The sequence below is a fragment of the Anopheles gambiae genome, chromosome 3 (assembly GCF_943734735.2).
Source record: "Anopheles gambiae chromosome 3, idAnoGambNW_F1_1, whole genome shotgun sequence".
NCBI classification, from domain to species: domain Eukaryota; kingdom Metazoa; phylum Arthropoda; class Insecta; order Diptera; family Culicidae; genus Anopheles; species Anopheles gambiae.
This window is the reverse complement of record NC_064602.1, coordinates 5,182,105-5,195,321: the sequence shown is the minus strand read 5'-3', so window position 1 is coordinate 5,195,321 and position 13,217 is coordinate 5,182,105. Positions and strand designations below refer to the sequence as shown.

Here is a 13,217-nt window from a genome sequence, read left to right as displayed (position 1 = left end):
GTGTTTTTTTTTTGTTGCTGCTTGGTTTTAGCTTGTTTGGCTCACTTGTTTGTTTGTGGCTGCTGACCGTCGCTTCTTGCAGCACGGGGGGCGAAAGACACACACATCGGGCGTTTTTTGTTGTTGCAATAATTGATACATGAAGCGAAGGTTTCGTTTTCATCCTAGAAGATTGGCTGATGTAGGGCAAACCAATTTAGAAGCAAAAGTGCTGCATGCCTTCGGTTGCATTTAATTAATTTTAGAAATTTTCCTTATTCATCGCCCCTTGCTTTCCCCCATACCAAAACAAAAATTGAATCCATTTTTGAGTGGTTTTAATAATCAATCATCAAAAGGAATGGCTGTTGTAAGCGCCTAACTCCAATGGCAAAGAAAACGGACGACAACGAACGGGCTGCCCAAAACATGGTTCCGCACAAAATGCTTCAATTCAAATGCAAATCAGTGCATTGGAAACGCACTGTACTAATAGCATAACGCCGCACAGTCACCGGCCGAACGCGCAGCGCCTTCCCCAAGGGCTGGCTTTCGTCGATGCCGCTACCGAGAAGCGCTACGCGAAAACTGGATACGAGGAAGGTCGGGCTCTGGAGGGCGCTGAATAGGCCGGTGGGCCGTTTTATGGCCCATTGGCTTATTTTCACCCATGGCATGGCATGGCAACCGGTCCCGCTCGTCGAGAGGCGCGCGCAATGGTGGCACTGTGGGCACGCGCCTCAATTCCAATGCTCTCCCGATCCCGTGTGTGTGTGTGTGGCTCGCGACGGCTTGTTGAACTTGGAGTCCCACTGAAGGCCCGAACGACAGGTTCCTCTGTTTGTGGGTCCCCCCCTGTTTTTTAGTCGGTGAAGGAGAATTCGTATCATTTTTTCTCTGGAGTTGCCGGTTAATCGTCTTGCGAAGTTCAAGTTTAACAGGTTCGGTCGCTCGGTCCCGGTTGGGAATCGATCGATGCCTCTCGCGGTGGAGATCTCCGATCGGTTATTTGTGCCCCAAGTGTACCTTTCTTCTATGCTTCCCGCCCTCTTTCCCCTGTTTTGGGGGTAAGTGATCGTGGTGTAGTTTTGAAAGAGTTTTGAACAGGCTTTCGTACTTCACCGGAGGGGCGCAGTGGGTTTTTGGAGTGTCGTCACTGAGATCAAAACAAAACAATACTCTACTTGGACCGCAAGCCGAGGGGAAGAAATCGAAAAGACACGCACCGAATGGTCAATGCTCTCTCGCAGGGCGGGAAGTGGGAGAAATTGGGAAACTTGTGTATCTCCTATGATAATAATCATCCCCATCTAAAGAGATCTCATCTCGCGTTCGCGGTGACCATTACCGGTGAAGAAAAATCCCTTCAGCTTTCGGCAGGTGTCGCGCAATATAGCGAAGCACTTCGAGTTTATTGGCTCAATTTCCTGCCTTGATTGATCGCTTTGCTAAACCGAAGGGCAGCAGGCTGGGAGGCTCGGTCACAGTTTCTGCAAAGGAAAGTTCTTCCGATCCGCTGGACCTTCGGGGCGGGACGATAAACTTTTACTTTTTATTGACCACAGCGAGCGTGTCCCAGAGAGAACCTGCCCTGGTAGATTTGGAAAGTGTTGGCGAGCTGCTACCGGGTGATCGATCTCCTCCCCGGTTTATGATATAATATCGCAGAAAGTGACCAGCGGAAAGCAGTGTCCCAGCACTAAAACGGCGGAAAGGGTTTATGTCAACGATGCAAAAAAGATGCACGCCTCATGTCACCGGCCTGATTATGCCGTACTGGCAAAGGTAAAGGCATATAAATAGGATTTATGCGTCCATAAACGATCGTGAGCTGCGCTGTGATGATCGTTTGCAGCAGCACCACACTTATTTTATGTTGCCTCTCGTAAACACTTATCGGTGGATGTTTTTTGTGCTGTTCATTCATGTCCACACACACACACACACACACACGCACACACACAGTCACTTGGTGTGGCTTTTCATTTTTCTCGTGCGCGCCGGCTCTTAGGCTCTTCCCTGCCCGTTTGGACCATTAGGTTGGCAAATGAGCCGAGTAGGAGTAGCTGACGCCTTCTTTGGGGGGGAGGGCGATCACTGCGGAGCACGTACTTGGAAACGGGAAGGGGGCAGCAGGAGAAAGTGAAGAAATTACTACTAGCCACAAACGCCCCGCTGCCCCGGGCACCCGAGCCCACCCCAGACGGGTGAGGATAGTAAGGGAATTTTCCAAAAATTAAATCCACCGTACACGCGGGCTGGGAAGGTCGTTAGTGTAGTGTAGGGCGGCCGTGGCGCTGGCCAATTGACGTAGGCATCATTAATTTCGTTATGGCAGCATTGCTCCCGGGCTTATCGATTAGGGCGGCTTTTTCTGCGTGTGTGTGTGTGTGTGTGAGAGAGTGTGTGGGGAGTTTTCAATTTACTCCACGGGTTTAGCGGTACCTTAGGCTTTGGGAAACCTGTAGGACCTGTCGGTATGTTTGTTTACCCATTTGGCTTATCTTGTGGCTTAATTTACCGTTTTTTGTTGTATTAATTATATTCTAATGAACCGAAGCTTTGAGAGTTTAAGGCTTGTTTGAATGTTTTAAGAGCGTGTAAGGTTTATTACTATTCTATATTTACTTGATTATTGCATGCAAATCAATTTTCTCCTTCATTTTAATTTGCGAAATAATATTTCGCACGAAATTGTACCCTTTTCTTTCACTTCACCTTTCCTACCCTGTTTCGAGCAAACCAAAAAAAGAAGGAAAAAATAGCAATAACAACAAGTGCACGAAAGGTGCGAAAGTTTGCGCCACCACAACACAGCCATTCGCCGAACACGCCGGCCACCGGCCAAGGAATCGCTCCTTCTATTCGGTTTGTTTGGTTGTTTGGGCCCGGTTTTGACCAGAAAGAAAGTGAACACAAGAAGGTTTCGGTCGGTTCGAGCTCGATTGCACGATCTCGATTCGATGTGCGTACACACTCGCACACACACACACATTCGCCGCATCTTTCATTTGAACGTTGGCGAAATGAAAAATTAAACCTTCTCCAACACAACCCAAACCCCCCTTTTCGGTGCGATCGAAACGGGAACACCAGAGAAAAGCGCATAGCTTTAGGCACGAGCATCAAGAAGGTGGAGCAGCCAAGTGAAGGTGGCTGGTGGCGGGTGTTGTTGTGCATCGGTGTTTGCTGTCCGATTGACCCAATGCCGCAGAGGAGCAGAAGCAAACGAATGCATACGCAAATCCATATGTGTGAATGGGGGTGGCGGAGGCGGCGGTGATGTTGTGGCACAAGAAAATTTGGATCGATATGATCGCGATCGACCGTTGTCAGATCGATTCGCGTTATACCATCGATTGGCTATTATTTCGTTTTGCATGGTGTTTCGGTTTGGCAAATTGTGTGTCTTTATGTAACGGCAGACCTCCCCCGGTCGGCCAAAATGCATATCGCAAGGTTTGGTTGCACTTTTGTTTTTTTGGGGCCGATCGTGTGGGAAAATCGTCCTGATTAACCGTATGATTGTGCGAGGGCGTGTGAGATGATATGCAAATTTGCGAAGGTGGGTTGGTAAAATTAGGATCTTACCTAACGCAAGGGTGTGCAAATGTAGTTTGTTTTTATCATAAATTTGGCTTTTTGTCTTCCCGCTGCCCTACATTCGTTGCAATTTTACTTTGGAATTAATTTGGCAAACCTTTTGAAAATTGCATGGCTGACGATGCATTCATTGCATCATTACAGCTCAGCTTCAACACACTTGTACTCGTTTTTATTTGTTATTTTCTTCTCTTCTAAATATTGGTGTTGATATGACGTTCTTTTTCTAATTTGTTTTATTTCAATGAAACTCGCAGTTTGTTCTTTTGTCGTTTTTCTTATATATTTGTTAGTATCATTGTTATTTACCGCACACTTTATGTATTTTTCCTTATCTGTTCTATTCTTAATTATTTTATATCCCTCGTAATACCGTTTGTGGTGTTCAGTTTCAAAAATCGTTTTAATTTTGAATTAATATCATCTATTTCCAATTTTTTCCGCTTTTCTTATCAATTACACATACTTTTTACACTCGATACGCAACCATTCAAATCATTTAAAGGCACTTTTACTCACAATTATTATAAGCACACATTAAAATTCTTCGCCGACACCTTCTTCATTGCACCGAACCGAATGATAAACGATTGCCGCATGGAAGGCCGGCTTTGAACAGCTTCTGCACCAAATGAAGCACACGCGTGTGTGTGCATGTGCGAGCTTCAACCCCAACGCCAACCACCAGACCAGCGCTAGCAGGTGAAAGCCTTTCGCCCAACTCGCCCGAGTTGGGAGCTGCAATCGAAAGTCGTCCTGGTGTGGTCCCGCAAGGAAGGGATGCGTGATGCCATTATGCGCGTCTGTTTTGCGTGATCGTCGTCTGCGTCGTCGGCGGCGGGCTGCATCATCGATGGCTAATCAAACGAGCGTAACAAAGAAGGTAACAACGCAACCGCGGCGACGCTTTCCCACATATCGCAGCACACACACACGCACGCACACGCACCGGCATTACTACTGGAGCGCGTTGGCGAGTGACAACACTGGGAGCTGGCTGCCGAACGCCGGAATAAATCAAACCGCACGCCGGCAGGCGCGTGCCACGCGGAATGCAAAGTAGTCCACCTGCCCGGCCGGCTTCAGGTTTTCGGGAGCAGCTGGAGCAGGCAGGAGAATAGAAAACGAAATTTATGACGAAACACGCATCGATCGCGAGTGGCGCGTGAGCGTATGTGTCCCGGTGCGTATCTAAGTGGCGTTACGCATCTCCACAGGCGCGGCGAGCTGCGGAGCAAGGATTAGGCAGGTCTGTGCGCTGTGTTTGGAGCTGTGTGAACAATTTGCCTCCATCCAATGTGTCGCGTATGCAACCCCTTTCCTCCGCACTGTTGCCTATTGTGAGTGCGCCGGGGGTTTCACTTTCATTTGCGTTACGCGACAACGCACCGGCAACGTGCCCCGTACGCAAGTGACGGCCATGGCCAAAAGTTAGCGACATTGTGAGGTCTCCCGGGAGGGGGGGGGGGGGGGAGAGGAAGCTAGAGGTGTCACAATCGCAACCGGAATCGTCGCGGCGGAACCGGCCCACAACCACGGCCAATGTCCGCAGCCCGGGAGGCCGGGAGTGAAACTACGATCGCTCACTGTCGATTTCGTTCGCGACTTTTCGAGCGACAAATTGGACGTTCGTCGAGAGAAGGAGGGGTGGGCGATGGGACACCGGAGAGCACAGTAAAGGAACGAAGGGACGGGCCCTGCAGGAGCTGTACGAATAGGGCGGATTAACGTGGACGACTCACATATATCACTTGTCGAATGAAAATAGTCACATTAGTTCCGCCGCGATTGTGATTTAAAAGCGGTTTATTTTAATTAGGAGTTAAACAGTTAAATGGTTCAACTTTAGTACAACATTATGCAGACAATCTGTTGCTGGCGTGTATGCCCTTCAAGCGTATAGCTAATTAAAATGCAAAATAAGAGGTTTTATATCATGAAACATTAGTTTCTGCCAGTTGAGCAATGTTTTATTATGAAATTTAAATCCAATTATGAACAAATATGTGTTAACGTGTTTAAAATATGTTTCTCTTTAGACTTTATCTTGTTTTTTATGTTAGTTTGCATATCTTTTGACTAATGCATGTATTATTTATCTCTTTCTCTTTTCTTATAATTTTATTTTGTCCGTATTTAATTAGATCTCTCCTAAACATATTCGATTTATTCTTCCAATTTCGCTCGATTTTGCGCACTTTCCTATCCGTTCAAATTGTTGCATATTTCACGGAAGATTTTTCACGCACGCAAAACCCAAACCAGCCAGCACCTGCGCGCCTCTTTGCAAATTTTCTATGCGCGGAAAATCAAATTCTTCTGTCCGCCGTATAAAGAATTGCACGAGAAAAGCGCACAAATGCAAGGGAAATCATTGCGTGCGGACAGCCCCAGCCGCAGCAGCAACAGCATCAGCGCAAGGAAAAGTGTGCCCCTTCAACCGTGTCAAGCTCTCGCGGGAGCTGCGCGGGATGAACCAGCAGCCCCCCGGAATGCCGCACTCCGTCCGCCCGTCCGCCGTGTCTGTCTGTCTGTGTGTATGTAGATATGTTGCTGCAGCTAATTAAAGGTACCGTGCGGTCTCGCTTCTGACGTGAAAATCGAAAATCTTGACCAGCATCAACTAGCGTGGCCTGCCTGGCAGACGCGGCTGAAGATAACAGTTTTCCATTCCGAAATCCGGTTTCCGTCCAGCGATTTTTCGGTTGGTGATCGGGCGAGAATGGTCCATGAGGCGAGTGTGTGCAGAGTTTGTTTCTCTACCGCCTCTCTGAGTTGGGTGTGTGTGTGTGTGTGTATGTTTCGGCGATGCACGTTATCTTTTGTTCGTGTCCACCACATCTATGCTTCTTCGCGCTGGAATGTTTTCGCGATGAGATGAGGGAAACTGATCGACGGAAAGGGCGCCTGTGTGAGCGCGCGATCCGGCTGGTCGAAGGGATTGTGGAAACAATTTACCATAAAATTTTCACTAACCACCACCACCACCCTAGCCACCTTAGCATCCTCGGCAGCAGCATCACGCGGGGAAAGTGATGGTTGAAGGGTGGCGCTTTTGGGCGGCGCTTCGGTGTTTGTTTTCTAAACTATTCAACCCCACGAAAAGGGATCGGTTGTAGCCGCAATGAATGGTGGTCAGTAATGATTTTCTTGGTACACGGGTAAAAGGGAAAAGGAAAGCTTTGCAATTTTTGTTGTTGTTGCTCTCCAACACCTTCCTTAATATGTTTTGTCGGGATGTCTGTGTGTGTGTTGCTCACGAATATGAAGCATTTAAAATTATTAATGCGAAACTCATGTGGTCGTCTCGTCCGTGTAAGTGTATGATGCACAGGCGCCACAAAAACCCACAAAAAAAGGGAAATTTCGAAGCAACGAAAGGGGGTCCAAAAGTATAGAGGGACAGAATCCAAGAGGTTTCCTTGGCGGGTTGCTTCTACGCCGCCAACCGGTTTGTGATAATTGCAGCCAAGACTGGTCAAACGGTAGCCTCCAAATGAAGATAAATGGTTGCAGTCGAGTGTCGAAATCATTGATGGAAAATATTGTTTATCTTTCGGAGAGATGCTATCTAAGGCGAGTGGTGAAGAGATAGAGATAGAGAGAGAGAGAGAGAGAGAGAGAGAGAGAGAGAGAGAGAGAGAGAAAGAGAGAGAGTGGTAATTTGTTTTGTATCGTGCTGTAGATCAAGTTTAAGGGCTTCATTGTAAAGGAACAAGTTTTGTTTGTTCGAAATTATTCGTTCACTTTCTTACTCTTTATTTTCTGATTTAGTTTTCTAGTAATTTTAATCTTTTTTAGCTAGTTTTAGAGGTTTTTATGCTTTGCTTTATTTTTTTTTAAATAACTCTTCTTAAAGCTTCTTATCGTCAGTTTATTTGTTTTTTTTTCTCTCCCTTGTTTCACATCCACTCATGCATTACGCACAATTTGACGAACCATTAAAACGCTTACACCCGGGAATTGGAATTCAGTGCACACACATTAACACTTTTTCTTTCGTCGTCGCCGAAGTTTTTGGTGTACGGCAATGAAGGAAAAAGCCAACGGAAAGTGGGAGAAGGTAACACGCCGTGGAAGTGCCGTGAGACTTTCAAGAAGCTAATAGAAAAGCGAAAAAAAACAGTACGAGACATCGATCAACATTCAATTGAAGCAACGAAAAACAAAAAACTGTGAACTCAAATTGTTTTTCCAAGTTTTTACTTTGCCCCTCACCCCGACCGTCGCACCGTCTTTCCTTTGAGGGTTTTTTGCTCTGCGTCTTGTACAGCTCGGTGCGTTATGATCGATCTGTTTTTTTCTTCTCTACAATCAATTTCACACTTTGGTGCGTTTTGTATAATTTGGATAAGCTTTTTGGTCAATGTTTCACACCAACGCGCCACGCTGGGCGCGGCGGGAGGCTTTTATCAGTGGGAGGGAAACTTTAGTTTCACTTCAAACCCGTTATCCAAAAGGTGAACCGTCGTACGTATCGGCCAGTATGTGTGTTAATGCATAATTTCCATGTCCATTAAAATGCATGCATTAATGCTTTGCTTTATGCTGAGCAGTCGTGCCCGAAATGTGAACAGAATAATGCTTCAGATGCTGCTAATTAAGCATACGAAGTGTCCGAGTGTATGTGTGTAAATTTCAAAACACTGCTTTTTGGTGTTTATTAACGCCCTTTTCGATTTCTCCCTTTAAGACGTTGGGACCATTTAAATAATATTATGCCCACAAAACACGCCCTTGCACTGCTCTCTGCATAACAACGCATCACGCCACGCAGCTGGACCGCTTAGTTCCGGGTTCGATTATGAGACGCGTCAACCAAAAACTAATTAACCAGTCCATTTCTGGCCCCGTCGGACCGTTTACCCCAGGTGGGTGTATGAAGCAATGTGTTATTAGGTGCGGTACCCTCCCCTTTTTTGGCTTTCCCAAAACAATTCAAAATAAGGGGTGGCAGAGAGTGGCAGAGAGTGGCAGAGAGTGGCAGAGAGAAGAGAGAAGAAAAAAAACATAAATCGCTTGCCAATAGAAAAGGCGCTGCTGTGGGGTGTGGAGTGCATCCGAATGAAGGCAAATCACCCACCCAAACGCCAAACCACCGCAAAAACCACACGGCGCAATGCTTTCGCTTTCGTTTGGGCTTTGCGCCGGAATGATTTTGCCACCCACCGTAAACGGGTGCGTGGTGCGTTCCGCTGTGGGTTCTCCCGGGCCAATACACGCGGAAGTGGCCGTTGGGTTTGCTGCCCTCCCCCCTGCTCCCCCCGGTTGATGATTGTATTCAAATTTTGCTCACGTGCTCACTGCTTGCCACCGAAATCGGAGCTGACCAACGGGAGGGGACGGACTTCCCTGCCCTGCCTCCCCAATACTACTCTCCCAGTTCTCTTGCTTCGGCGTGTGGATATGATCGATGCGATATTTATGCTGCGAAGGGGGAGCATCTGCTTTTTTCCCATCGCTCACACACAAACCATCGGACCCGTTTTCGGTCATTTAAGCCACCGCTGAAGGTGAGTAATTATTGGATCGATCGGGACCAGTCCGGTTGCGGAAGGAAAACTCAGGCAGATCGAGTTGCGAGTGCGAGTTTCGATTTTCACATCGTCAAGTGAAAACCGGCATGCAATCGCTTTCGAGGCGTATTATTTAAATAAGGTGTTGGAATATGAACAAAAAAAGCATGTGAGTCAGTTTTTTGTTTCTGTGTTACGCCGTGTTGAGATATGTTACTTGTTAAAGGTTGCCTGTTTTTTGTTATGGGTGCATATTTTAGATCATTTGTTTCGATGCACCTTTAAAACGACTTTGGGACGACTCTGCAGGCCAATTTTCTATTCATTCCGGTATGCGCTTTTACATAACAAACGTCATGTCGTGAGCACACAAATGATCAATAAGCATCAGGATTGCATGTGCATTTGGCATGCAAAATTGTTGTAGGAGTTTAATACGTTTTATGATGATCGTATCTGGTTGCGACACATGCGGAAGGCTTTAATATTAATACATATTTGCTTCATAAGTAGGTTGTGTGTGTGTTGTTTTTGCAAGATTTAGCCAATGATGCGCGTTTGGCCATTTGAAACTAATTGGTATATGGTTATATGGGTAGGAACCTATAGGGGCTTGGTCTAAATGAGGCTTGAACCCATGACAGATATGTTGTTTAGTTGTACAATTTGATGACTATACCACGGGAGCGGTCTAGAGTATCTAGCGGTCTAGAATAATTATAAGATTATTATCGATTAATGAGTAAGGCTAGTACAGAAGTAAGTTTTAGATTAAGTACATATTAGTACGATTCCAAAAAAATGTAAATTGTAGTAAATAAAATCTCTACAACAATAAAAATTTCCCATGAAAATATTACAAAAACCATTTGCATATTTAAAAAAAAAATCGGTAAATAGCATAGTTTTGCACAACACTGTTTTAATGCGATGTTTTTCAGCGATGAAGTTCGTCTACACTGTGCAATGCCTCACTCAAAATCACAAGGATTGTACTTATTTCACTTAAAACAACGCTTTCTTCTACATCATTTCATTAATACGATCAATCCTTTCTAAGCTAAATAATAAAATATATGATATATATTTCCCAAATCTTAAAATTACCGTAAAATTCGTGCAAAGATACTACCCACTCTCGGCTGCTTGTCGATATCGCGCTATAACCGAGACGCACTGTACCCTTGTTTGACAGTCGACATAGCTGTCACTCGACGTTCCATCGTTTTCGACCAGAGTGACCAGAAATACCGATTTATCTGTATTCCTACCGATTTTTTATATGCCTACCGATTCACAGATGACCGCCCTAAAACTACCGATTTTCCATTTATCCTACCGAAAATCACAGATATTTCGTTTTCCTATCGTTTAAGCTTAATATGTGGCGCTTGGAATGCTGTTTCAAGGATCGCTATCCTTATTTGTTACTTTTCGCGCAAAAGCACATTTGTTTGCCTGGCACGTGAAAATTGATACATGCGTTTTAAATTCAAAATGTTATCCGTTAAAATTTCACAATAAATTAAATGTTCATAATAAGTAGCAAATGTCAGTTGTGTGGATTCCGAGAATTGCTCGTCAAAGAAAATCATTTAAATTTGAAATTGAATTTCACCGTTGGCGGATAAAGCTTAACAAGAAATTGATCATTAAAATAATTGATTAAATTTAAATTGTTGCGTTCTCAACAGTGCTCCTGCTGAAATCTGCCAATATAATCTGGCCACATTGGTTTTGACAGCTGCAGAAACCTCACGTCGCTAGATCAACAACAAACAGTGTGGTCTTTCTCTGCGTTTTACGTCCGTGTGCATTCACTTTTTGTGTGTTTGGTTTCGTGCAGATATTGAAAGTATAGATCCATCCCCCAACGAGAATCTTCTACGCACGGTTGAGTGAACAGCAGCGCGCACACGAAACGCTCCCTTTCGCTCCGTCCGACCTGCCCCGTCCCGTCCACCGAGCACGGCAGCAACAGTGGCGCTGACGGTGGTAGCTGCGGTGCAGCCGATAGCGACGGTGCTGACGACCGAGGAACAGCAGGAACAGGCTCGCGCTCCAACGGCAGGTCGCCTGCGACAACGCAACATGGTAATGTGTACAGTGCTTTTCCATTTCCACAGCAGCGAGATGCAGCTGCACGGCGGCTGCAGTTGCTCTCCATTGATTTGTGTCAGATCGCGTTAAAAATAACGCATGCTCTCATCGCCACAATGTGCTTACACGGGTTTGTTCTTTTTGCTGTCGTTGTTGCTTTCTTCCCTTCCCTTTCTCCGGCGGCGGGTGTGTGTGTGTGCGTCGTGTGTCCGCGACCCTTCGCTTCCGTGTGCAGTCAATCACCGAGTTTCTGAAGGATCTACCGTGCCACAATGAGGAAAACTTTTCCCTGTTCAACACGGAAAACGGCGTGAAGACATCCTCGAAAAGGCCCTCCGTGTACATCCCGACGGTGGATATACCTTCGGAGCAGGGTAAGTGGGGGAATTGTGGTGGTGTTGCTGGCTGGCTGTGAATAATGGTTCCCGTCTCTTCCGCGTCCCACACAGTGATAGTTACCGACAAGAAGAATATTCTGCTCCGCTACCTACATCAGCAATGGGACAAAAAGGTGAGTTGTAAAGAACCGACTACGCGAAACAAAGAAACATTCTAATGAACTTTTTTTCCGCAGAATCCACCCAAAAAGCGTGAGCTCGAGAATGCTTCCAACGATCTGCTACGGAAAAGACCCCGCCTTGAGACGCGCGACAATAACAACACGTAGATGGGGCGGTGCGCTGATTTGCGCCAGGAGCGAACACACGTTACATTAGCGTACTGGAAATTTACCAATTAAGCATGGGTGTCAGGTCAGGTCAGAAATGGAACGGCAGAAGAGGGGAGATGTGGGGTTGTCTCATACGTTTGGTGGGAAAATATGTGTGGGGTGATCAGCCAGGAAATCAAAGGTCCCATAGTAAGATAGCTTCAAGAATGTCTCACTCACAAGCAGGAAAACTGGATGGAGTATTTCCATATGGAGTTTCCGTTGTGTGTCCGTAGGAAAGCATGAAGCAGCACCACGCTCGCTGCAGGTTCGATTATTTAATATCAAAAGATCAAAACAACAGTGCTCCAAATTCATCAAGAAACCCAAAAAATGAAGCATTTACGGTAGTAACGCCGTTAATTGTAGAACCAAATCTACAGCCAATTATTTTCACATATATATTTTATAGGACCTTGATGCAGGCTCGCGTAACATTTCGACGTTTGTCCCATTTTCTTTGTGTGAGTTTAAATTTCGGCAAATTTAAGCTAGGTTTCTCAGCTTCGCAGAACGAGGCAAAGCGTGTCTCATCTTGTATTACAAGTGTTTCATAATTATGTAGGAAAGTGAACGATAACATTATTACACTCCAGGCTAACCCAACCTCATACCACCTCCCTGTAAAGTGATGCGTTCCCCTTTTGTTCGTAGCGATGTAACTGTCACTCTGAACCCTACAGCAAATAACCACCCATTTTGTGCGATTACAGAAACATTTTCTCCCCTATCGGGTGTCTATATCTTAGCGTAGAAGAAGGAACAAAAAATGTAGCCGTAGCAGAGTCCCCCCCTAAAATGCCCGGAATGGATTTTTTTTGTCCTGTTTATGTAAAGCTAAGTTTGAGCAGAAAAAGTTGCTAATATCCACCGGCTGCCAAGCGCAATGCTGCAAATGCTGCAATTGCAAACGGTTTATTTAGAAAACAAAACCCCTCTTTTCAAAACCACCACAACACAAATGTTTCATCGAGAGACCGTAGAGTAGAGCGGGATGGAAGAGTGTGGAATGATGAACACCTCCAAAAATGGGCGTATGTGTCACAAGAAGCTCTTCTTCAAGCTAACTCATAAATAAGAAAACCTCGAAGCATCGATACCCTATACTGAAACTGAAAAATGCGTTTTTGCTTACCCTTACACCGAAATGGAGTTAAGAATTTGGTACTTCAAAGTTAAGAGGTGGGTGAAGCACACCCTGTTCGTCCTTATCTCTGTACTGCAACGTCTAGAGCAAAGCCCGGAATTAATGCTACAAATTGAAGGGAACATTACTTCAAAGCGCGTAGAAGTTGTTAATGAATCTGAAA

The 13,217-nt window shown here is 45.6% G+C and overlaps 1 protein-coding gene across 1 annotated transcript; it reads left to right on the top strand.

Moving 5' to 3' along the window:
* Window positions 1–10,827: 10,827 nt before the first annotated feature.
* Window positions 10,828–13,027, top strand: LOC1277871 (DET1- and DDB1-associated protein 1). The gene is made up of 4 exons (XM_317379.5): window positions 10,828–11,192; window positions 11,434–11,572; window positions 11,648–11,709; window positions 11,773–13,027. The coding sequence occupies exons 1-4, from the start codon at window positions 11,190–11,192 to the stop codon at window positions 11,863–11,865; spliced, it is 297 nt and encodes a 98-aa protein (XP_317379.4). The 5' UTR covers window positions 10,828–11,189; the 3' UTR covers window positions 11,866–13,027.
* The last annotated feature ends 190 nt before the right edge of the window (window positions 13,028–13,217 follow it).

What these genes read in the sequence shown, in the direction of transcription:
- LOC1277871 (XM_317379.5), top strand. An exon ending in GGATATACCTTCGGAGCAGG is followed by an intron (nt 11,573 to 11,647) that starts GTAAGTGGGGGA and finishes CGTCCCACACAG; the next exon opens with TGATAGTTACCGACAAGAAG. An exon ending in ATCAGCAATGGGACAAAAAG is followed by an intron (nt 11,710 to 11,772) that starts GTGAGTTGTAAA and finishes TTTTTTCCGCAG; the next exon opens with AATCCACCCAAAAAGCGTGA.